Source organism: Loxodonta africana, chromosome 4 (genome assembly GCF_030014295.1).
Source record: "Loxodonta africana isolate mLoxAfr1 chromosome 4, mLoxAfr1.hap2, whole genome shotgun sequence".
NCBI lineage: Eukaryota > Metazoa > Chordata > Mammalia > Proboscidea > Elephantidae > Loxodonta > Loxodonta africana.
Window position 1 is genome coordinate 54,364,131 of NC_087345.1, and position 14,915 is coordinate 54,379,045.

The 14,915-nt window shown below is 36.8% G+C and overlaps 1 protein-coding gene across 1 annotated transcript in view; it reads right to left on the minus strand.

Moving 5' to 3' along the window:
* Positions 1-14,915, minus strand: part of OTOGL (otogelin like) — a 191,098-nt gene that overhangs the window by 20,321 nt on the left and 155,862 nt on the right. Inside the window, exons 44-51 of the mRNA XM_064285124.1 lie at positions 7,708-7,837; positions 6,433-6,618; positions 4,620-4,832; positions 4,003-4,107; positions 2,818-2,925; positions 2,282-2,383; positions 1,643-1,747; positions 1,517-1,557 (exon numbers count right to left, since the gene is read on the minus strand). Coding sequence (XP_064141194.1) covers positions 1,517-1,557; positions 1,643-1,747; positions 2,282-2,383; positions 2,818-2,925; positions 4,003-4,107; positions 4,620-4,832; positions 6,433-6,618; positions 7,708-7,837 — 990 coding nt within the window. The remainder of the gene's footprint in view (positions 1-1,516; positions 1,558-1,642; positions 1,748-2,281; positions 2,384-2,817; positions 2,926-4,002; positions 4,108-4,619; positions 4,833-6,432; positions 6,619-7,707; positions 7,838-14,915) is intronic.

Sequence of the window (14,915 nt, forward strand, 5' to 3'; positions counted from 1 at the left end):
GAAGAAGAATGGGGCATCAGGATTGAAGAAAGACTCATTAACAACCTATAATATGGAGATGACACAATCTCGCTTGCGGAAAGTAAAGAGGACTGGAAGCACTTACTGATGAAGATCAAAGATTACAGCCTTCAGTTTGGATTACACCTCAACATAAAGACAACAAAAATCCTCACAACTGGACCAATAAGCAACATCATGATAAACAGAGAAAATATTGAAGCTGTCAAGGATTTCATTTAACATGTATCCACAATCGACACCCATGGAAGCAGCAGTCAAGAAATCAAAAGATGCATTGCATTGGGCAAATCTGCTGCAAAAGACATCTTTAAAGTGTTGAAAAGCAAAGATGACACCTTGAAGACTAAGGTTTGCTTGACCCAAGCCATGATGTTTTCAATCACGTCACACACATGCAAAAGCTGCACAATGAATAAGGAAGACTGAAGAAGAATTGATACATTTGAATTGTAGTGTTGGCAAAGAATATTGAATATACCATGGACTGCCAGAAAATGAACAAGTCTGTCTTGGAAGAAGCACTGCCAGAGTGCTTCTTGGAAACGAGGATAGGGAGACTTCATCTCATGTACTTTGGACATGTTATCAGGAGGGTCCAGTCCCTGGAGAAGGACATCATGCTTGATTAGATAGATTAGGTAGAGGGTCAACAAAAAAGAGGAAGACCCTCAACAAGATGCACTGACACAATGGCAGCAACAATGGGCTCAAACATAGCAACAATTGTCAGGATGGTGCAGGACCGAGCATCATTTCATTCAGTTGTGATGAGTTGGAACCAACTCAAAAACACCTAACTACAACAACAACAACGGCTTTGAACTGGAAATTTTGGATGATATCTCTAAGAATACACATTGTTTGAGAAGGCAAAAAAGAAAAGAAAACAACTTTGTGAAGGGAAATACATCTTCTCTAATAAGCAGAGCCAGGAATCCAATATCTTTCTGAAGCCTTATTAGGCATATTATGAACATAAATATTTAAACATAACAAAGACACATAAAGCACCATGGATCACACCTAATGGTTAAACAAGTGACACCAGAGTCATAACCATTATTTCTAAAAATTGAATCTTAGAAATTTCTATAAGGTTTACATGTTCATGAATAACTAACGTGAAAGTGCATGTTTATACCTCCTCCTCCTCTACAAAAGATACATTATCAGTGCACTACCTTGAAGAATCATTGAGGGCTCTTTTCAATATTAAGGTCATTTTTCAGTGTTTTGTTTCACATTGAGACCAGTAAACTTAAATTGATATAAGTCTCCAGTGGAAAAAAATAAGTTATTGTATTTTCCTATCTTAAATAAAATATAAAAGGTTGATTGTACTCTAATACCAGAACAGATTATTTTAATCTGCTTCAGTGCAGTTTAATTAAGATGATTCTATCAGTTCTGAGAAGAATCTGAAATGAAAGCTATAAAAGAATAATAAACCAATTTAGTAATAGGACAAGCCATTCAAAATATATATTCTTACCACTTCACAAGTTGGTATAATAAGATTTTCACAGCTACATTCTAAAAGGCAAAAATAAACATATTTAGATTGATCAAAAAACATTAATATAATTTAATAAAACTTTAAAATATGGAAGTTAATTACCACAATGCCATATCGGACAACATTGACCAGATACATTTTCTTTCACAAGTTTCGTATCTTCTGCACAGTTGAATAGTGGCGTAGGGCAAAGATTTGGGTCACAAACTAAATAGAAAGATTATAAGGGTAAAGATTAACTTCATGTTGTAACAGCCAGGTCTTATTATCTAGCGTTTTGTTCACCGCCGTTACTGATGTAGTACGTTGCCTCATCTCTCCCTGGTGTTGCCTCTCCAAGTACCCAATTTCCAGTGTTGGTGAGGGCAGAACAAGTGACTCATAGGGAGGTACAACAACAGCAGTAGTGCTGAGATAGCACATCAGGTGAAAGGTCTTGAGAAATGGCAGGGGTGCAAGACGAAAGAGGAAGTCAAGAGGATGTAGAATCATCTGAACATCTAGAAATTCTACAATGATAAGAAAAGCAATAGCTAATCTATTTTTGGGAGGCAATTATCCAAGAAGAGCTCTTACAAAAATGAGCTCTTAGATGTGTAAAAATAAAAATAATACATGTGTTTAATACATATTTTCATAAGATTTCAGCTAAGATCTGGTATAACAGTACAACTAAGATACAATGGGCTTTTTAAACATCGGACACGTCTAAATATTTTCAGCTAGTTAAAATACACTTACCACAGTAATACTGAGGACAACAGAATTGTGTAGTATTAAGATCCACAGTGAGGAATTCCCCATCAGTACATAGTGGAATAGGTTCAGTGCAAGGTTCACAAACTAAAGGCAAAACAAAAAAGCACAGTTGAGCTAAATACAAAATAATTATTAGTTCATAATACCATACACAAATAAAATCTAAATAAAAAATACTGCATTTAATCAGAGCTTCAAACCAGTTCATTTCAGTTTGAACCCCTGCTGAAAATTTATATTTCTAACAAGTTCCCAGGCAATGCTAATGCTGCTGATTAGGGGCCAATTCTGAGAACCACTACTAGAGCAGTGGGCCTCAAAACTTATTATATATCAGAGTCACCTGAGGATCTTGCTAAAATGTAGATTCTGATTCAGTATATCTGGGGTGGAAGTGCAAATACTCAGCTGGGGTTTAAACTGGACCAAACCAGTTTGAAGCCCTGGATTTAATAAAATTGGGAACAAGGAAAACAGATCTTCTCTCCTTTCAAGAAATTATCTCTCAGAACACTCACCACAGAGAGGGGAGAAACAACAAGGTTCTCCCTGTTGAACTTGAATCATGAATTGGTCTTCTCTGCATTCTGGTATTGGAATATCAGGGCATTGGACTGGGTCACATTCTGCAGAAGCATAAAGATGTTTGAAAATTTGTATAGCGTGAAGTGGTTGAATAAAATGAAATAATGCTTATTTCTCTTTGAATTTGCTGATAATTTATTTTAAAGCTCTTAATATTAGCAGAAACATGTAAGAAATGGCAGAAGAATATTTTTATATATATACACACTTACTCCTCACTTATCAACTATCTCCTTATCTGACAGTTTCCGTTTACGACAACTTTGAAAAAATTCTCAGGTGGTGCCTCTGATGGTCTGGACCCCACCCAGAGCCATGGCTGGGCCCGGGACACCCTCTGTGGGCCACCCCAAACATTATACTGGAGGTACCAGCAACAGCTGGACCACGTGAGAAACGGTAGCCAGTCGACGGCAGGACGCCTTCTCCTGTTCATCCATGACATCTAGATCCAGCCACAGAGGGGCAGGGCAATGGTGGGACAATGTGAGGTTGCAGACAGGCAGGAGGAAGCTGAGTGAGGGCCCAAAGGTACCAGGGAGGTAGATGTGGGGAGGCAGGAAGGGAGGGAGAGGAAAGGAGGTTGCACGGGACTATAAGGCAAGGGCAGATGGCGGACAAGTGGGCTCCCACCCAGGGCAGGAGTTAGCGGATGGAGGATGAGCAGAGTCCCTGTGCAGGGTGGGAGGCAGGAGGTAGTGGGCAACACCCGTCCACCAACACTACCACCCCCAATCCCCATGGGTTCTTCAGCGGTGGGGAAGGGGGCCCACTACACCATGTGCATGCTGAAATGCACCAGGGGTGCCTAAGGGTTGGTGAGTGACTTGTAGGGGGCGCTGGCACTGAAGATGGGCTCGGGGCATATGCTCATTTTGCATAACTACCTGGTCTTTGGGGCCTAACCATGTTGGTGAGGAGTGGGTTTAAATATATATACAGAGAGAGAGAGAGAGAGAGATGGCAAATTAAAAAAAAAAAAAAAAACTACATTTGTAAGACAATGCCACAAACTTTTATAATAAATCATTTTCTTGGAGTTACAAGGAATAAGACTCTAGTCATTATTCTGAATGGACAATGAACCTAACTCTTATTTTTCCTAAGTGATTACTCACCACATTGGTACTGTGGACAGCAAGAAAGAGGGCTATGGCCAATGACCAATTTTTGACTACTCGCACACATTGGAATGGTAGCGTCACACAAAGCCATGTCACATCCTGAAAATAAGAAACAGAAACATTAAAATACTAATGAACATATCTAGCGTCTTACACTGCTAACTCAAAGCAGGGCAATGGTTCTTACTATACATGTTTTTACATTGCAGTTAAGCCCATTCAGCTCACAAAATGGACCATACATGAAAAGGCTGCAGCTTTAAGTTTATTTGCCATATCTTTCTCGACTCGACGGCACTGGGTTTGGGTTCATTCCTGATTGTCATAATTCTTAGATTCCTAAGTCTTTTTTATTGTCATGTATTAATAAATATTACTCTTTGCCAATAGCCATATTTTTGCATGCATATTTGCAAAATCAGCAAAACAATAATGAATCAAAACTTCCTTTGAGAATGTGTAAATGACATTTATGGCAGCAATTATATTGTTACCTCAACCTTGATTTTTTTTTTTAATAGCAAACATCATTTATGCCCTGTTTTTTAACAGAAACTATCAACATATTTTGTGGCATTAACGGACTATAAGGCATCAGCCTGTTTGCTTACCACAAATTTCCTCTGAACAGCAGGTCCATTTATCAACAATGCCCATGACGACTTCACCTTCTCGTTCACAAATTGGTGAGGGCTCTTCATGACAGTCAGACTCTATAGGAACAATGCTTCCATTCTCCAAACATTTGTACAGAGAGCATTCGTCAATGCCCCCGTTCCAAATTTCCCCAGCAGCACGGGGTTGGTCTTCAATGTCAGTACACACTTAGAAAGATTGACAATGTTATGTCACTCAAAACCTGGACACTAAAATAAATCAAGCTGTAATGTTTTGATTTCAGATGGTGACACAGCCCACTGATATAGATGCTATGTCACATAGCTCTCCTTTTCAGATTCTTTTTTTCATCAGATACACATTACATTTTTCTTTAATGAAAGTTTTGATTTAGTCTGCTGAAAGTATTTCTCCCTTCTATATTTGTAAATGTGTATGTTTTCTTCTATAAATAAGTCACTGTGTTATTTCTGATACAAAATTTTAAATAAGATTTCCATTAGTTGGAACTAACTCAGTAATATAAATTTAAATCAGATTTAAAATATTAAACATTGAAATAATTGGTACTAGCAAATAAGGCAGCCCCTACATCACATCAGGAAACCCTGGTGGCATAGTGGTTAAGTGCTACGGCTGCTAAACAAAAAGGTCGGCAGTTTGAATCCACCAGGCACTCCTTGGAAACTCTATGGGGCAGTTCTACTCTGTCCTATAGGGTCACTATGAGTTGGAATCGACTCGAAGGCAGGGGGTTTGGTTTTTTGGGCAATCATTAACATTTGTGTCATGAAAATTCAAAATGTTTCCACTTTAATAAAAATCTAGAAGGGGAAAGTAGGCAATTAAGAAAAATATTGTTTAGTGTCTCTGTTGGTTTTATTGTAAAAGTGTTACTTTTATGGTAAAAATGGCCCTCTGGTAGTTCTTTTTAGGAAATACAGAGATAAATGTGACCAACCATGCCCCCAGTCTCTAATGAGCTTCTCTTCTACTACCCATTTATTAGCAAACCGATTTCATAGGTTTTAAAGAACAAACACAACCACATCTGTGGATTCTCAAAGTCTTCCACAGATGCTTTCTTCACTGGCAAACACAAGCTTGTTCCGGAAACTATCTATGCGTTTCACTTCCATCAGTTTTCCCTTTAATTATTAGCAAATTCCTTCTACTTCTGACCGTGATGATGCTCACGATGAGCCCTAAGGCTGGCGAAGCATCATGCTGTGATTTTCTCAATTTTGTACTTTCTTTTGTCTACCACCACTGTGGAGACAGTATGTCAGAATAAAATGGTTTGAAAATGAAAGAAGAAATGTTCAACGTTTCCCTCAGGTAATAATGCTATATTCCATTTCTTGAGTGTTTATTTTTCTTCAGGCACTGTGCTACATGTCAAACGCTTATTATTTTATCTATCCCCACAATAGCTTTATGGGATAGGTGCTATTATTTTCCTGGTTCACAGATGCATAACCTGATGCTCAGAGAAGTAAAGGTGAGCCATTGGTACATGGGAGAACTGGGATTTGTATTCAGTCTACAAACTACACTCTTAATTCTTAATATGCCACGCTCTCTCCCATTCATTAGAGGCACAGGTACCCATTAAACCACATCACCCCTGAAGCACCTACTTTGTTAGCTTCAGAAGAAATCATATTAAGTAGAAACCACAAACAAACTTGTTACCTTTCCAACACTAAGATTAACTTGATCAATCTTCCTCAGCATATCTCTCTAAAGTCTAAAAATGTTTTGTTTGTTGGAATCCTAAAAAGTCATTTTTACTTTGCTGCTTACCACATTTTTTCTCTGGAATGCACTCAGTTGAATCTGGCCTGTGGAGAACGGTTCCGTTTTTGCAAACACAGTCTTCTCTTAAATTCAAACATGAGGAGTGATCGTAGAACCATCTGTTTAGACAAGTATGTGCTTCACAAGGTTGCACACAAGGCTGATATTCCTTCCCCGCCGGGCAGCTCAGAGCTATGAGTTTTAGATGACAGAATTTACTAATGATAAAATAATCTATTTGAATTCTAATAAAAGGAATATCAGATATCTTTCTGAAAATGAACTTTGTACATTTTAATCTCTTTAAAGTCCATTTTTCATTTTCGATGAAACTATAAATCAGAAACAAAACCATGGATAACTATTTCTGAGCATCTATCATGTGTTCAGCTAACATTGGGTGTTAGAGTGGTAAACGTTCATTTAATTTATATGAAATAAATATGACCAAGAGGCAGCCAAATTCTGGCATATAGAGTCAACTATTATTAAGTTCCTGCTGTAAAAAAAAAAAAAAATGCAATAAGAGGAGATAAAATAGTGTGCCCAGCATAGCATGTTTTCATGTAATTCAAACAAGTCATAAAAAAGAAAAATGCTGCATATTTAGGTTTAATCCTTCACTTTCAAAAGTAACTACCAGTGCTGAGCAGTTTCTAATTGATGTTTTAGAAAATTCTTGCTGATTGGCAGTGATCTTGGAAAGCCATACTGGTAAGAAATGAATGCTCAACTGGTGGGGGTATAAACTGGTACAGTCCCAGGTGAGAACGATTTGACAGTGTATATACGCTTAAGACTCATACTCATAGCGACCCTATAGGACAGATTAGAGCTGCCCCATAGAGTGTCCAAGGAGCGCCTGGCGGATTCAAATTGCCGACCTTTTGGTTAGCAGCCTTAGCACTTAACCACTACGCCACCAGAGTTTCCATGAGTCGGAATTGATTCAATGGCAGTGGGGTTTTTTCTGGTATATGCTTAAGTTGGAGATGGCGCACATTCTCTATGAATCAGCAGCTCCAATCTAGAATAGTGATTACCACTGGGGAAGGAAAGAGAAGAAAAGGAATAGAAGGGCATACAAGAAGCTTCATTTTTAACTGTTTCATTTCTGAAGCTGTGTAATAGAACTGGCGTTTGTGATATATTATTCTTTCTCCATGCGTTTTATTATTACTGAATTATTTTGTGATTAAAAAATGAAAGAATGAAGCTAATGCTAAAAAATGGAATGGTATTTAATGGTTGAAAAATACTATTTAGTTAATAGCTACTTACAGCAGTAATCAGGTGTTCTCCATTGAATACAGATGTCGAACTTGTTACACAGAGCTACGTAAGCAGAAAGCGCATCACATTCATAGTTCAAATTGATCCAGATCTTTTCACAGAAATCCTGCGGTGAAACCTAGAGAGATACATTTTAGCTTGGGATGAGTAATGTGGCTTTATTCCTCTGAAGACCCTAAGCTAGACTAAGAGTATTTGGAGAATGAAAGGGTCACAAGTTAATATTCATTATGGTTCCTCTTAGACCTTAGATTTTCAAAAACTTATGACATTAGATGCCATCTATGAATTACAATATTTTTAAGCACACATTTTAGATAAGACAAATATTGTCTACAATACTGGCTGCCCTATAAAGGGAATGTGGACCTAGCAAAAACCCATTTCTGATATCACACTTTTGGTTACAACTGTCTTTTCTACCTACTGAGTAAGGGTTTGATCTACCATACATAAAATTGGAACTCCTGAAATAGTCCCTAGTGATACATAGTATTTTTTATTAAAGGTGGGTGTGTATACTCCTAAAAAAAAAAAAATCTATTAATATTGAATATAGGTTGAATAATTTATATAATTTTGCATGTCTCAATTTAATTAGAGATTATCGTTTTTTATATACAGAATACTTTTCATTTTGATCTAAAGACGCCTGAAATCTAAATAATTTATCTTGAAATTTAGCATTTATTCCAATTTTTCTTTCTACTTACTCAACAAACAATACTGAGCATCCACATTGGGAGGCTAAATTGTGAAACACGCCAAAGGATCAGAAAAAAAATACTTATTTTTCATATCTTATCATTTCTTCTTCAAGGACCATGTCTTTAATAATCAAGACTTTACTTCCTTTTTAGTCTTATTTGTTAAATCACTTCAGATCCATCCACTTCACTTTACACAAAATTCTTGCTACGGTCATCAACAGCCTCCTGTTTGTCAAATCCAGTGAGCACTTTGTTATCCTAACTCCACCCCCATCTCTCACAGCCTATGATGCCTTAGCACTCCCTGTTTCTTAAAACCCTCTCCTTTGACTTTGAGGACACCATATTCAGTTTCCTTTCAGTCTGTTTGTCTTTATCATTTCCTCTTACTGCCTCTCATTCTGAGTGTTTCTCTAGATTCCATCTTTGGTGGTCATGTCTTCTCACTCCAAATGCTCTTCCTGGGCTCAACCACTCCCATGGCATTTAAATCCCCTTTGCCTCAGTTTCTTCATATGCTAGAGTCAATAATACTACTTAAGATTACTATAAAGAGTAAATAAACTGTACAGATTCTGATACACCATAAATTAGTTATTGTTATTTTTTTAATCCATAAAATAACTCAAAAAACCTGACAGCCGGCCTCAACTTTTTCTCCTTTCAGCTCCAAAATTATGTTTCTAAGTTTCTTCTGGGTATTTTTCACTATGATATCCCACATGACTTAATCTGTCCAAAATAGAAAATTTTCTCTCTTTTCTACTTCATCCACAAAAGCTGATTCACCCATTCATTTATGTCTCATAATTATGTTTATAATTTTGAGCATATAACTACATAGCATGCTATGCATTAGGAACACAAAGGTGAATAAAACAGACATGTTCCCTGCCTTGTAGATCTCACAAACAAAGAAAAGCCTTGGAGTAGGATCAAATGAAGCCACCATGCCAAAAAGAATTAGAGGGGGAGGGAAGCATTCCATCCAGGGAAATGGCAAGTACTAAGGCCCATTGGCAGGAAAAACCTTGGAATATTCGAAGAGCTGAAAGAAGGCTGAAATGGCTGGAGCTTAACAAGCAAAAAGAGTATAGCACCAGATGAGGCTTCTAGAGAAGTAAGTGGGGCCAGATATAGACAAATTTGTAAGTCATGATAAAAAGTATGAATTGGACTCTAAGTGAAAGACTTAGGTAAAGAAATGACACAATCTTGTTTACATTTTCAAGAGGCAATTCTGCCTGCTATGTGAGAAACAGATCAGCAAATGAAGGTGAAGATTAGAAGTAGGAAATTAAAAATAAGAGGGTATTTAGGTTAGGCTCATTAAACCATTTAAAAGGTGATAGTCGCATTAAGATGTTGGCATCAGCAATAGGAAAAAAAATGTGTTGATTTTAAACATATTTCGAAGTAGAGTCAACACGACTTGGGGATAGCTTGATGGAACAGATTGAGAAGAAGGTATTGAGAAGTTTTGATCTTAATTAATATGTACCCAGTAAAAAAAAAAAAATTATTTTTTTGTTTTTTTAGTAGTCTAAGATAGAAATTTGAAATCATCCACAATTGTTCCTTCTTCCTTAATATTTACATCTGAAGCCTTTAAGTTCTACCTATTGTAAGTCACAAATGTCTTCCAAATCGTGTCTATCCTTTTTAGATATACAGCTATCCCCTCCCCAGTCAGGCTCTCACCATATTCTCAGAGAGCTTTTCCTTTAAAATCATTTATAAAGGACAGGGTGTGGGCAGAAAAAGCGAGAAGGATAGATGAAAAATAGGCCAGCCATTTGTTAATAATTGTTAAATCTAAATAATGGCACATTATTATGTTCACTGCAACATAATTCACAATAGCAAAAAGATGGAAACAACCTAAGTGCCCATCAACAGATGAGTGGATAAACAAATTATAGGACATACACACAATGGAATACTATGCAACAATAACGAACAATGAAGAATCAGTAAAGCACCTCACAACATGGATGAATCTGGAGGGCATTATTCTGAGTAAAATAAATCAGTCACAAAAGGACAAATATTGTATAAGATCACTATGATAAGAACACAAGAAAAGGTTCAACAGGACCAAAGCAAAAGCAAAGAACTTTCCTAGATGCATCCAAACACTTTGAGGGACAGAACAGCTGGGGCTGGGGCCTGGAGACCATAGTTTCAGGGAAGATCTCAGTCAACTGGCATAATATAGTTTATAAGAAAATGGTCTACATCTCACTTTAGTGAGTAGTATCTGGGACCTTAAAAAGTTTGTATTCATCTAAGATACACCTATTGGTCCCATCCCACTCAGAGCAAAGGTGAATAAAGAAAACCAAAGACACAAAGAAAATACTAGCTCAATGGACTAAAGGATCAGATGAACCAGAGACCCCACCAGCCTGAGACCAGAAGAACTAGATGATGCCCGGCTACCACCAATGACCATCCTGTCAGGGAACACAACAGAGTGTCCCAGACAGAGCAGGAGAAAAATGTAGAACAGAATTCATATCCACATAAAAAGACCAGACTTAATGGTCTGACACAGACTGGAAGAACCACTGAAACTACGACCCCCGAATGCTCTGTTAACCCAAAACTGAAAGCATTCCCAAATCCCACTGTGCAGACAAAGATTAGATATGATTATAAAACAAGAAATAATACACATGAGGAATGTGCTTCTTAGTTCAATCAGATATATGAGACCAAGGTAGGAAGGGACAAAAACTGGTCAAATGGACACACAGAACCCAGGGTGGAAAGGGGGAATGTGCTGTCACATTTTGGGGATTGCAACAAATGTCACACATGTATAAATTTTTGAATGAGAAATTTTTTTTAATTAAATTTAAAAGATTATAGCCAAGTGAAAAAAAAGCTATATAATGGCTATAAAGGTTCTTATACCATACTACTTTTGTGAGTGTGTGAATATTACCATAATAGTTTTTTTTTTAACTACCCAATAGACTTCTAACTAGCCACCCTGCCATCCCTGTTTATTTCATATTCTTCCCTCCTTCAGACTGATCTATTGAGCAAATTTGTCATGTCTCTCCCAATTTCAGTGCTTAAATTTTTGTTTTTCTTACAACAAGACCTTCAACAAAGTAAGCCCTAAAAGCAAAAGGTGGAGGAAGAGAAAATTTATCCCTACATAAGTTAGTTTCCAAAAAAAGTTACTAAAACTCAAAATTTATTTATTTTTTAATTTTGAAGTATTTTTTAAAATTCAGGCACATTTTATATTCTATTCCTTAATAGTCATCTTTTAAATAAAAATAACATTAAGATTTGAGGCTCTGAAAGAAAAATATTCCCTATATAATTGATACACGGGCAACTTGCTATTGCATTCAATTTCAAAATACCAATTTAAGAAATCTGGGGTGAACTGAAGTGAATCAAATATCCAGTTCATCATTCAGGCAATACTATCTCTTCTCCACCTTGGTTTCTTAATACCTCATGATCTTAGACATTCATGAAATGCAGATAAAAAGAATACACCTGCTCTACTATTGTACAAGCTACGCTAGAGTTATCACTGAACCATAATGATGAGAATGCAGCTAAGTAAATTGATGACACATCTTCAGGCTACTGTGGACAGAATCCTTACAAGCTTCTAAGGGTCTCTTTTTACTATCTCAAGGAAACACTAATATAAGGATTTTGAGAGTCTGAAACTAATAGTAGTTCCCACATTCAGTTCCTCCAATCTTGTTGTCAAACTTCATTTTCTTCTTTGTGTGTGTGTGTGTTTTACTTTGTTAATTGTACTTTAGATGAAGGTTTACAGAATTAGCTTCTCATTAAACAATTAGTACACATATTATTTTGTGACATTGGTTACCAACCCCACGACAGGTCAAAACTCTCCTTTTCTCAATCTTGGGTTCCCCATTACCAGCTTTCCCTGTCCCCTCTTGCCTTCTCATCCTTACCCCTGGATTGGTGTGCCCATTTAGTCTCATTTGGTTTATGGGCCTGTGTAATCTTTGGCTGGAGGGTGAGCCTCAGGAGTGATTTCATTACTGAGCTCAAAGGGTGTCTGGAAGCCATACTCTTCTGGTTTCTCCAGTCTCTCAGACCAGTAAGTCTGGTTTTTTTTTTTTTTTTTTTTGGGTTGGGGGGAGTTAGAATTTTGTTCTACATTTCCTCCAGCTCTGTCCTGGACCCTCTAGTGTGATCCTTGTCAGAGCAGTCGGTGGTGGTAGCCGGGTACCATCTAGTTGTATTGGACTCAGTCTGGTGGAGGCTGTGCTACTTGTGGTCCATTTAGTCCTTTGGACTAATCTTTCCCTTGTGTCTTTAGTTTTCTTCATTCTCCCTTGCTCCAGAGGGGGTGACATCAGTGGAGTATCAGATGGCCGCTCACAAGCTTTTAAGATCCCAGAGACTACTCGCCAAAGTAGAATGTAGAACATTTTCTTTATAAACTATGTTATGCCAAATGAGCTAGACATTCCCTGAGACCATTGTCCCCACAGCCCAGTAATTCGGTCCCTCACGGAGTCGAACTTTATTTTCATTGTAGCATTTCATAATTTGTCTTATAATTGTTAATCAAAAGTGCTAAGTCTTAAAAAAAAAAAAAAAAACTGCCTAATAACCCAAATTTGTGGACATTTTTTTAATCATTAAGGTGAAAACAATCCATTCACATTATTTAGGATTTATTTATCGTCTCTTTGCTTGGGGAAATATTATATTTCAACTCTGACTATAAAAACATTTTAACCAATTAAACTGGTTTATATCTATTTAGCAGATAAAGCAGTCAAATTAACTTTGTATTTGATTATAAATTTGTTGAAGGAGATATTCAAACTATAGTATTTTTAAAAGTTATAACATTTTTGTCACACCTTTGAACACCCTAAGACAATATAAAAAGCTGGAAGTTCCTGGTGAAGAGAATAAGAGATGTATGAGAAGCTTGATGCAAAACAAGCCTGCCCCATCTGTGCACCCTGTCCATCAGAAAACTTTTATTTCTCCTTTAAAAATTCCTCACTATATTTTTTGGCTGGTTTTCTTAGGTTTTGTACTTTCATATTTTACCATGACGCAATGTGCATACTAATAAGTTTCTAGAGACATCATCCATATAAAGTGAAAAAAATCGGTAAAATTACCAAATCATCAAAGTCTGTGCTTTTATCCAACTGAATATTCAATGATGAAGTGAACCTCATTTCTCAGTCCACTATTTAAAATGCCTTTTAAGAGCATTAAAATTTGTCAGGTGACAAATTTGGCCATATCGACAGCACATTGTTTTAGGTGCCGTCAAGTCAGTTCTGACTCATAGTGACCCTACGTACAACAGAATGAAACACTGGCCGCTCCTGTGCCATGTCCACAATCGTTGTTATGCTTGAGCCCTTTGATGCAGCCACTGTGTCACTCTATCTCATTGAGAGTCTTCCTCTTTTTTGTTGACCCTGTAGTTTACCAAGCATCTACAACATAGAATTTAATAAATGTGCTATTATTTTATGACCTTCATATTCCAAAAGATTCTAAAATCAGTCTTAAAGAAAGCTCTTGATCCATATTCACTCTTTTGTTATTTACAAAAATAAAACAAACAAAATGTTTGTAATTATTCTTAAACTCTGCATGACTAGTTTTTAAATGTTACCTCAATGGTAGTTTTATGCAGTCATTGATTTCGATTTTCCAACATAAGATGTAGTAAGATTCATTGCTCATTTGCATTTCCACAATAAATAAAGTCCATGTTTTAAGTAAGCATTAAGGTACCCATTATACTTGTTAGATTAGCCATTTGGGCTATCTTCCAATTCCTCTTCTATATTTGGACTTCAACTTTCCTTTCTTTTGCCCTCGAATTCACTGTGAAGATCTTAAGGAAAATGCTGAGTCTATCACAAAATCAAATGGTATCCTGTGTTAAATCACTATGCCCTGAATATTCAAGTTGAAAATTTTTCTGATTTAATCAACCATCCAAGTTCCCAGTTGAAAATACAATTTTAAACAATCATTGTGTTTTAAACAGATTAAAGTGACGTTGAAATGAGGTTAAAAAAGAAAAAGGTTTGCTATTTTTTTCATTTTATACACACATGCATTTTAAAAGTGTAAACATTTGAAATTTATTTTCATGAAACTCTTCATGTAAAACTGAAGCTCCAGGAATATATGTCATTTTCAATCCTGTAATTTCGTATCCTTCAACTTTTTACGGCTTTTACACATAGCTCAGGTTGAGAACTTTGGAGTCCACACTTCTCCGTCTGGGTCTAGCATAAAAGGTCCTTCATCATGAGCTCCTTCTTGCTTTGAAAATTCCCTCACTCTCCTCCCCAGAAAATTTTTCTCTTCTGTATACCTTGTACTCAACTGTTTCAATGTTTTCCTAACATGACCGAACCCCCTCCTGCACACATTGTTTCCTCTGCCTAGGTCTCCCTTTCTCCCACTTCTCTCTTGATAAACTCA